At 52.6% G+C, this 11,227-nt stretch overlaps 1 protein-coding gene across 1 annotated transcript in view; it reads left to right on the top strand.

The window, feature by feature from the left end:
* GSG1L (GSG1-like) overlaps positions 1-11,227 on the top strand; it is a 165,607-nt gene that overhangs the window by 146,214 nt on the left and 8,166 nt on the right. Inside the window, exon 5 of the mRNA XM_010837241.1 lies at positions 3,346-3,416. Within this exon, the coding sequence (XP_010835543.1) occupies positions 3,346-3,416 (71 nt within the window). The remainder of the gene's footprint in view (positions 1-3,345; positions 3,417-11,227) is intronic.

Below are 11,227 nucleotides of genomic sequence, written 5' to 3'. Positions count from 1 at the left end.
AGATAAACTCCATCCTTTTTCTGAGTTTAAAGTGTTTGCGGGGGGACCAATGATGAAACCGATTGAAAGTCAGTAGGGCTACTCTGTTCTAACCTGCCTCTATGCCGGATCCTGGGCTCCCATCCTCACAGCACCCAGTGGGGCCATGGTGTCTGTCCTTCTGGTCATTCCCACCACCACTGGCCTGCCCATGGCCACGTAGAAAATTCCAGAACACAGAGGTTCAGAGCTTCTGGTGAGCTGCCTGTTCATAGCAGAGCTGGACTCAGCCACGACCCTGCCTCCCTGCAGGGCGCAAGGTCTCAGTCGCACCCAGAGCATCTCTTGTCCTCAGGTGTGTCCTGCCAGGGAGCACGGGGTGGGGCGAAGGGTCAGAGCTCTTGCCATAACTGACATTGCTGGTACACCCAAGCTTGCTTTTCGTGTGTGCTCATGTGTTCATTTCAATCTCCAGCAATTCATTTTTATTGTATTTTATTAAAAATGTAGTCCAAGGTAGATTGAAAGTTAACGGGGGAAAACCCAGCCCTTTATCAGATGATTTGGTTGAGACCTCTCCAAGTTGTCCCCAGCCCAGCAGGTGATTTCTAACTGGCAAGTTTTCTCACATGTTGACTATTGACCTTTGGGCCTCTTAGCAACAAGGTTTGGGTGTCCAGGAAGTGGGGTGCCATGCCAGGCACAGTGGTTCTCTCCTTAAACATCAGTTTGAAGACGGCTGCCGGGACCCTGCAGACCCGTAATTTTCATTGGTGAACCTGATGGAAGGGCCGTGTTTGTGCAAGGAACTGCTCTTTCCAGAATAGCCTCACAGCACGGCAGAAATCAGGCAGACCCCGGCTGGATCCCAGCTGCCTCTCTGAGAGGCCAGCGTGTCCTGTGACTTCCAGGAAGCAGCCCCAGCATCACTTCCTCCCATGAAGCCTCCACTGGTCCCCACGCAAGTGGATCTCAACCCTGGCTGCATACTGCAATCACCGGGCAATTGAAGACTCCCCTGGTGATGTCAGGGGACCTCCACGTGGAGAACCACTGACTAGACCAGAGGTTAACACACTATCTCCAAGAAGCTAGTACATAAGAACGTGAAAACGTAGTCGCTTAGTCGTGTCTGATTCTTTGCGATCCCATGGACTGTAGCCTGCCAGGCTCCTCTGTCCTTGGGATTTCCCAGGCAAGATTACTGGAGTGAATTGCAATTCCCTTTTCTAGGGTATCTTCCTGACCCAGGGATTGAACCCAGATCTCCGGCGTTGCTGCAGATTCTTTACTGTCTGAGCCACCAGGGAAACCCGTAATTATCTGCTGAACAAAACGGCCCTTCATTTACATATTGTCTGCGGCTGCTTCCAACTACAAGGGTGTTTGAGTAGTTGTGACAGAGATCATCTGGCCTATGAAAGCTCATATATTTATCATCCAGACCTTTACGGAAGAAGTTTGTCAGCCACTAACTAGACACTCACCCTATTCAACCTTCGTAATGTCCTCCCTTAAAACTTAACGTGAAGTTGTGATCATCGGTTCATGTGTACAGCAGATAGGAGCATCTCAAGGGCTGGGACCGCTCTGAGTTGTCCCTGTGGTCCCCAGCACAACAGGTGTTTGCTAACTGGCTGGTGTTCTCATATGTTGACTATTGAACTCTGGGCTTCTTAGCAGCAAGATTTGGGTGTCCAGGAAGTGGGGTACCTGCCAGGCACAGTGGTTCTCTCCTGAAACATAAGCTCCGAGGTAACTAAAAGCAAAGTGAAGAACGGAGGGATGATGTCAAGGCGCAGGGCCACAGATAAGGGCTGGGAGGTGCCTGCAGTGTGTGCTTACGACATGCAGTAGTGGTGGGAATTGTTTCTACTTCCGGGGACTAGGTTGTATTTGTCTAAAGGCACTGCTCAGCGGTAAAGAATCTGCCTGCAATGCAGGAGACCTAGGAGATGTGGGGTGGAGACCTAGGAGATGTGGGTCCGATCCCTGGGTCAGAAAGGCCCCCTGGAGAAGGAAATGGCAAGCCACTCCAGTATTCTTGCCTGAAAAATCCCATGGACAGAGAAGCCTGGTGGGCGGCAGTCCAAGGGGTTGCAAAGAGTTGAACACACATGTGTGCGTGCGCATGCATGCACACACGCGCACACACACAGACAAAGGAACAGCACATGTGGACTGGACCTCGGGAGCTCTGGAATGTGTCTGGGTCACACATGGGTGGGTGCCGTGTGGGCACATGGACCTGCCCATTCTCTGACTCTGCCTTCAGTGGGATGGGGGTGAGGGTCTGGGCTGGAACCATGTTGGAGAGTCTGCAGTTGCCTCCACTCTGACCCTTGTCAGCCTCTGCTCTGTGCTTGTCACTCATCCCAGCCTTGCCAGTCCCGCCAGAGGAGAAATTCACACAGCTGTTGGGAGGAAAGAGAATTGTGGCAGCTGTTGAAAGACCAGAGCCTTGTTTCTATGTAGAAATATCTATGGGAGTTGTTTTAATTTAGGTAAGAAAAGTGACACAGCTAATCAAAGTCTTTTGCCCAGAAATCAGAAAATAGAGGTAAATTCAAAAAGAAGGCTTTCCAGGAGTGGAGAAAGATTAAAAAAATAAAAGGCTTCAGATTTAATCCCCTTTATTCTCATTTGGGGTCAATCACCTTAACCTTTTGGTATACGTTCTGCCAAGTAATGCTTTGTGCATATCAGTGTGTAATTTAAGTTTTTAAATTAATTAATGCATTCTTTTTACTGCACTGGGTCTTCGTTGCTGTCCGATGGCTTTCGGTAGTTGCGGCACGCAGGGGCTACTCTCCAGGTGCGGTGCATGGCTTCTCATTGTGGTGGATTCTCCTGGCGCAGAGCGTGGGCTCTAGAGTGCGGACTCAGTAGTGTGGTGCACCGGTTTGGTTGCCGCGCGGCATGTGGAATCTTTCTGGACCAGGAATCCGTCCTGTGTCCGCTGCATTGGCAGGCAGATTCTTGACCCCTGGACCACCAGGGAAGGCCTAGTGTGTGATTTTTCAAACACACGGCACACTTTCTTTTGTCATATGCCATTTGCACGTGATTGAACATCTTTTTGTGAGAGCACATAGGTTTGCCTCCCTCTTCTGCCTCCTGTTTATCAGCTGGATGGCACCCGATCGGTCACGTTACCTTTCGATACCTCAGTTTCTTCATCAGTCAAATGGAGGGATGATGCCCATCTCACAGGGCCACGGGAAGGATCCCACGGGGCGATGGTGCCAAGTTGCTTTGCCACGTGTTCTCCGGGGGTGGGGAGGGGCCACACTTTTCCAGGTCCTGGGTCTCTGCCAGCTCAGCCTGATCTTTCTTACGCCAGCTTTTGGCTTCTTTTCTTTCCAGGATGGAGAAGGGGGACAGGCACGAGGAGGAGGACTTTCGCTTGGATTGCCGCCACGAGAGATACCCTGCCCGTAAGTGGCCTCAGCTGCAGGAGCCGGCGCTGCGGATTTGTAGGCCGTCTGAGAAGAGAGGACCCTGGAGACCAGCCAGGCCCACCTCTCCCTGCACCCCTGCATTCTCCCCTAGACATATACTGCAGAGGCCGAAACTGAGGCTGGGGGCAAGAAGAGCAAATCTTCTGCATGCAGCAGCCACAGCCCTTGCAATGGGGTCGGAATGCTAAGGAAGCAAGAGGGACACTGGGTACCTTAAAGACAGGCAGGGGAGCCACAGTTCCATGCAGGCCGGGTTCGCCATGGGCCTGAAGGGACAGGAGCTCTGGGGTGGAACTAGCCAAATCAGGGGGAGTCCCAGGTCCCAAGCTCTGAGCTGTGAATGCTCCCAGAAGCTCAGAAGGCTTCTCTGTACAGGACAGAACCTAGGGCTCCTATGCAGAAAACAAACGTCAGAAAGCAAAAGAGAGGTCAAAAGAGAGGAAGGCTTTGCTCCGGACAGAAAAGAAAGGAGCTGATACAAGATTAAAGGGGCAGAGTCTCATCTGAGCCTGCTGCTTGCCCACCCTGTGCTCCCTGCCCACCCCACTCTGTACTAAGGACTTTTTATGCCTGATCTCCTGTTCTTGCTGACCACCAACCCCAACAGCTGGGATTACTATCCACACTTTGCAGAAAGGAGGGCTCAGAGAGGCGGAGCCACTTGCCAAACATCACACAGCTTAGCTAGTCAGTGGCAGGACTGTTAGAGCAGATGCTCCTATGTCTCAGACCTGTTAGGAGACTACACTGCCTCCCAGCTGTTTGTATCTGCGTCTCTGTGCCTGGGGGCTTGCTCCACCTCTACCCTCAGAAGGCAGGAAGTGCACGAGGAGGCTGGCACCCTGGCTCCCTTGCCCCTTGAGTAGGATCGCCTGGAGGTGTGTGATTTGCAGGATTACCTAAGTGTTACCAGTCTAGTGGGCTTCCAGGTGGCTCAGTGCTAAAGAATCCACCTACCAGTGCATGAGACGAAGGAGACACAAGTTCTGTTCCTGGCTCGGAAAGATCCCCTGAAGGGGCAATTGACAACTTGCTCCAGTATTCTTGCCTAGGCAGTTTCATGGACAGAGGATCCTGGCCGGCTGCAGTCCATGGGGGTCACAGAGTCAGACAGACTGAGTGACTAACACACAGCACCATGTCTGGCAGCCACCTGGGCTGACCGCCTTCCCTCCCTGGGCCCGCTCCCCCTCCGCCAAGTTTGGTGGCACCTCTGTAGCGTCTCCCCTTTGCTCTGATTCCTATCTCAGGGTCTGCTTCTGGGGAGCCTGAACAAGATGGCAGAAATTTAAACTCAGGTCTGTCTGACCCCACCCTCCACGATCCTAGTAACTGAGTGAGGAATGGCTCTGATGGGAGAAAGAAGATGGAGGTGGTGAAGGAGCTTGGGAGGAGACCTGGTTGGGGAGGAGGAGAGGGTCTGGTCTCCATGCTGAAGGAAGAGGCTCCTGGGGGAGGCACCAGTCCGGGAAGGTGGTCAGAATGCTAACTGCTTGCTTGAGGAACTGGAGTGCATGGTGGGCACATATACTGTGGTTTCATGTCAGGTGTCAGGATGGGGGGCTTCCTGGAGGAAGAGGTCAGGAACCAGGGCACGGAGGTGGCTGGGAAGTGTTATCTCCTCTGATAACAGAGGAGAGCAGGAAGCACATGCTAGGGATGGGCTGAGAGCCCTGGTGTGTTCCAGAGCCCCACCCCAGAGCACCACCAACTCCCTCCTTGGACCTAGCATCGCCCCCTCCCAGGGGAGCCCTGCAGAGAGCGCAGGAAGCCCTGGGTGGAAAGAGGTCGTGGGGCTTGTCTTGGGGGCAGCTGGGAGACAGGAGGCGGAAAGGCCAGATCCCTGGGGCCTGAGGATGGAAGAAAGAACTGAAGGAGTGTCTGGCCCTGAATGCAAGCCCTGGGATGGAGAGTGGGGACAGCCAGGCTCAGGGGAGCCGCAGAAGCCCTGCACCCCCAGCCCAGCCCCAGCACCCAGTTCACCTCCCAAGCATCAGATGCATTCCCCGGGTCAACAGCCCGTGGAGAATTCCTTCTTTTGTGCCCATAACAAATACTGAGCTGTGCAGGCCCTCCATACTGGTGCTAGAGATGCAACCTGAAGCCAGATCAGACAACACCCCTGCCTGTGAGGCGGGGAGTCTAGAGGAGAGAATCAAGTGAGATGTGAACTCAGAAACAAATAAGACTATCTCAAGAGCTAAGGAACGTGATGATAAAGCGGGATCCAGGACACCCCTTTAGAGCCACCTCTTTGAGGAGCGACTGGAACGGGGACTTAAGGAGTGAGAAGGAGTCAGCCAAAGAGCCTTCTGGGCAGAGGGGCGGCAGGTGCCAAGTCCCCAGGGCAGGGACAGCCAGCCCTGGAGGCCTCGTGGCTGGGGTGGGGAGAGAAATGGGGAGGTGGGGATGGATGGTGGGCTGGGGGATGGGGCTGGGTGACCCAGGAGGTGGGACCACGCGAAGGAATTGGCTCTGCAGTGAGGAGCCCAGGGGCATTTTGAGCAGGGAAGAGACGTACCCAGGTTATTCTTTTTTTTTTTTTTAGTATTTATTTTTCATTTGGCTGCGCTGTGTCTTATTGTGGCACATGGGATCTTAAGTTGTGGCATGCAGACTCTTGGTTGTGTCATCAGGGCTGTTAGTTGCCTCATGTAGAGTCTAGTTCCCTCACCAGGGATTGAACCCAGTCCCCCTGCATTGGGAAATGAGGAGTCTGAGCTAGTGGGCCACCTGGGAAGCCCCTTACCCAGGTTATTTATCTGTATCTGTATCTCCATCGTCTTTATCCATACCCATGTTTACCCGTCCTCCTTCTATCCATATGCACTTGGGAAAAAGGACAGAAGGGGAGGAAGAGAGAGACCAGGAGAAGAGCTTAGACGCCGTCGCCATCATCCCAGGAGTGATGGTGGCCTGATCTGCTGCAGCAGAGATAAAAGTGGGCGAATTCAAAAACCTTTTGCTGGAAGAGTTGTCAGAGTGCCTGTTTGTGTTCCTCCAGAGCGGATCCCGAGATGAAGATTCAACAGCAAGTGCCTTATGTGGGGCATCCCAGAAAGTGCAAATAGGCGCCCGGCAGGCGGGCTCCGCAGGGAAAGGCAGTGGCAGGTGAAAGTCACCTTCCAAGTGGTCATCAGCGGAGCCTCCGCTGGGGGACTCGGGGAGCCAGGGCCAAGCACGTGGTCCGAGTTATCCCCCCAACCATGACAGCAACTCTCCTTGGGCCTTGTGTGAGGGCTGCTGGAGTGGGGTGGGGTGGGGTGCATGAATCTCCTGGGGTGGATTGGAGGAAGTCTGCACAGGAGGTGAGCAACAGGCTTCACTTGGGGGGATGGGCGCCCACAACATCAGCTTGTCTGATTGGAGGTGAGGAGCGGGCCAGGAACCTAGGATATGCTCGGAAGTTTCGAGTCAGCCGTCAAGGGTCAGGTGTCACCCACTGATGGAAACGGAGAGGATGAGTTTGAGGGGGATGTGATGATACGGCATCTGTGTAGAGTTTTAGGGGTGTGTAAGGTTGAGAACAGAGGCCGTTGAAGCTGGGGGACTGCTGAGATGGTCTAGGGTCATATAGGGTGGGGAGAGACGGAGAAGCCACGAGGTCCTAACACCCTGGGGCTCAAAGAGAACCATGGAAGGGCTTCTCTGGTGGTCCAGTGGTTAAAACTCTGTGCTTCCTATGCAGGGGGCGTAGGTTTGATCCCTGGCTGGGAGACACCCACGTGCTGTGTGGTATGGCCAATAAATAAATAAATGAATAAAATAAAATTACTGTAAAAAATTAGGTAGCTTTTAAAAAGAGAATGAGAAGCAGGGAAGCTGGTGGAGAAGAGGCTGCGGCTCCCAGAGGTTTTTCAAACCCCAGCTTCTCGGGGAAGAAAGGAAGTGTGGACCCCACAGTGCCTCTGCCAGGCGTGCCTTTCATCAGGTAGCCAAGCTAGTGGGTTGGCTGTCTTTCCCCCAGAACCAGTGGAGGCGCTGGGGACTCAGAGTTCGAACAGTGAGGTAGAGAAAGACCCGGTCTGCTGTTGGAGCTGGGGGCAGGGGCAGCAGAGTGTGGGCAGGATGCTGGCTGGAGGGCCCTGGTCACTGTCATTGTCCTGAAGTGGGCTGTGTGTGGCCACGTGAAAGTCATTGATTCACTCACGTATTCAACAAACCTTTGCTAAAGATGCTTCTCTGGGCTGGGCGTTGCATGCAGGGCTCTGGAACATGGAGATGAAGAAGCTGAGTCTGGGCCCGGGAGCTCCCAAAGCGCTGCTGTAGTGTTGGCCAGAGCCACCATGGGGTCAGCGCAGCCACTGTGACAAGAGGCCAGATGCCTCATCCTGCTGAGTGAGGGAGGGGTGGAGAAGAGGAAAGAGAGGGGTACTTCATCTCCGGGTGTTCCGGCTTGGTTGAATTCTACAGCTATAATGATGATACCTGGACTTAATGAGGAAAACAGCCAACCGGAAGAGCTCCGTCAGCCCCACCAGGTCTGATGGCAATATCTCACCCTTGTGGATGCTCTGAGGACTTTACGTTGATCTTCTCCCTCTTATCTAACCCCAAACATATGTGAGAGTTGGACCATAAAAAAAGCTGAGCGCTGAAGAATTGATGCTTTTGAACTGTAGTGTTGGAGAAGACTCTTGACGGTCCCTTGGACTGCAAGGAGATCAAACCAGTCCATCCTAAAGGAAATCAGTCCTGAATATTCATTAGAAGGACTGATGCTGAAGCTGAAGCTCCAGTACTTTGGCTCCCTGATGTGAAGAACTGACTCACTGGAAAAGACCCTGATTCTGGGAAGGCAGGAGGAGAAGGGCGTGACAGAGGGTGAGTTGGTTGGATGGCATCACCGACTCGATGGACATGAGTTTGAGCAAGCTCCAGGAGTTGGTGATGAACAGGGAAGCCCGGCGTGCTGCAGTCCATGGGGTCGCAAACAGTCAGTCACAACTGAGCTACTGAACTGAACTGAACTGATAGACCCATTTTACAGACAGGGAAAGTGAGGCCCAGGCAGGTTATGGTTGTGCCAGGAAGTGGATGTGTGCCCAGCCTGTCTGGTTCCAGAGCCCATACCCCGAGTCATCAGGGATGGTCTGCCATACCCCATGCATACCCCAGGAAGCCTTTGGGGGTGCAGGGCCCAGCCACAATGGACTGGGTTCTCACATGGGTCGTGGGCTAGAGAGCAGCCTGATACCACCATCCAGGGAAATGACACCATCTGCAGAATGTGGCCTCTTAGCTGCTGGTGGAGTTTGGGCCAAGAAAATGTTTTGGAAATGCCTGGATGCGTTTTGCAATATTTCTGTGCTGAGCAACTGTTCAGATCTGGTGGTGGCCTGACTCCCCAGCAGGAGGCACGGGGGAGAAGGAGTGCCAGGGATCCCGCGTTATTAAACACTTACTGAGTGCAGGTTCTGCTGAGCACTTCATAGCCACTGGCACAGCCCTGGGAAGGAGGGTAGTTGTTCTTATTGTATAGACGGCGAGACTGAGGCTCTGAGACGTAGACTGACTTTGTCAAGATTTCTGGTGGGATCTCTGGGCAGGATGGCTCAGCTTGGCATGTAACTCTTTCCCTTTATCCTGGGAACCAGGCTGTTCCTGCTCTGGCCCCCAAACTCCTCACCTCATCTCTTCCCTCTCTCCCCTGCCTCATTTGGCTCCAACCACCATGGCCTTTCTCTTTCTTGAACAAGTAAAACTCATTCCCCACCCCCCACCCCAGGACCTTTGCACATGTCCTTCTCCCCACCCGGAATGCTCTTTCTCTAAATCTTTGCTTGGCTGGCTCCGTCTCCTCTCTAATCTCAGCTGAAGGCCACTTGCTCAGAGAAGCTCCCCTAACCTGCACCAGCTTCCCCTGTCAACCTCGTATCACTGTTTTCTTCACTGTGTCCATACCTCTTTGAAATTATATTTGCACACCTGGTTTTGGTTTTGTTGCCTTTCTCCGCTGGGTTCCATGAGATTAGGCACCCTGTCTCTTCTTAATTAATAATTTATCAATTAATTAATATTGCATATTAATTAATAATACAGTAATGTCTGTGTGCTCAGTCGCTTCGGCTGTGTCCGACTCATTGTGGACACACAATGGACTGTAGCCTGCCAGGCTCCTCTGTCCATGGTACCCTCCAGGCAAGAATACTGGAGTGGGTTGCCGTGCCCTTCTCCAGGGGATCTTCCCAACCCAGGGATCAAATCTACGTCTCTTGTGTCTCCTGCATTGCAGGCAGATTCTTTACCCACTGAGCCACCTGGGAAGCCCAATATATAATAATATAATAATTAATTTATCACTTCTTTTTGGCTGTGCTGGGTCTTTGTTGCTGCGCACAAGCTTTCTCTAGCTGTGGCGAGCAGGGGCTACTCTCTAATTGCATTGCACAGGCTTCTCTGCGATAGCTTCTCTTGTCGCAGAGCACAAACTAGGCACGCGGGCTTCGGTATTTGCAGCTCGAGGGCTCTAGAGCACAGGCTCAGAAGTTGTGGCTTTATTTGCCCCGAGGCATGTGGGATTTTCCCAGACCAGGGATTGAAACCCATGTCCTTTGCATTGGCAGGTAGATTCGTAATCACTGGACCACCAGGGAAATCCTAGGCGCCTTATCTTCTGTTTTGTTCACACCTGTATCCTGAGAGCCTAGAACAGTGCATGGCACACAGTAGGTGCTCAATTACTGCTTTAAACTTCTCATTTTCTCACACTGTATCCCCCTTGAGAACTCACTTTTATATAAACAGTTACATGAGCTTTTGCTTTTCTTAACTGTTCTAAAAGTTGCTATTTTTTTTCTGGGGCTACTGTGATATAGATTCTGCCACTTATTTTTATTTATTTTTCTGAGCAAAGCGTTTGGTTTTGAAACCTACCTTTGGGGCTCTGCAGTGCCACCAGCTAGCTCAGGAGCTCCTCAGATGTGACATTTCATGGAGGCGATGCTGCCATATGGTCCAGGTGTTTGAGTCTTCCTTTTAGGGGCAACTGGGGTTTGCAGCTGATTGCAGCTGTCAAGTTCAATGCCCAAGACAAGCTTCTGACTTTGCCAGGTGTGTCTGTGAGGCTGGGCTGGCTGAGAGGCTGTCACTCGCCGGGTACAGAGGTGGCTTCTGAGAGCTCTGTCTAGACGTGTCTCTGCCGCTGCTGCCCTCAGAATAGCAGAGGGAATTTCAAGGAAGACTTTTCTGGGCTCGGAGCAACTTGGCATTTTTATTAGGCCAAAATCAGATCCAATATAGCACTGCCTGAGTTGGCTTCCTTTATTAAAATGGAACCAGACAATATTTCTGAAATAAATATCAATGCCAGCTTGCTGGGCACACAGCTTGCAGATTTCTGAGACCCTGGCACTGAGGTAGAGAGAGCCAAGCCAGCGTCAGTATCAGAATTCCCTGGAAGACTCCTTGAAACACGGATTTCCCAGTCCCACCCCAGAGTTTCCAGCTTCTTGGAACACAGATTCCCGGGCCCTGCTGGAGTTTCTGGCTGAGGAGGGTGGAGCCTGGGATCCTGCATTTCCAGGGCTGCTGCTTCTGCTGCTCCATGGACCAGACTCTGAGCAACACCTGGCCCCAGGCTCCTGCCAGGAGGGAGTCTTCATTTTGTCACCTGCTCTGCTTCCCTGGTGGCTCAGATGGTAAAGAATCTCTGCAATGCAGGAGACCCATGTTCGATCCCTGGGTTGGGAAGATTCCCTGGAGAAGGGAATGGCAGCCCACTCCAGTATTCTTGCCTGGAGAATCCCATGGACAGAGGAGCCTGGCGGGCTACAGTCCACAGCATT

This window comes from Bison bison, unplaced genomic scaffold, assembly GCF_000754665.1.
Source record: "Bison bison bison isolate TAMUID 2011002044 unplaced genomic scaffold, Bison_UMD1.0 scf7180017864072, whole genome shotgun sequence".
In the NCBI taxonomy this organism is placed as follows: Eukaryota; Metazoa; Chordata; class Mammalia; order Artiodactyla; family Bovidae; genus Bison; species Bison bison.
The sequence above is the reverse complement of the archived record's forward strand: the minus strand, read 5'-3'. Positions and strand labels throughout refer to the sequence as shown.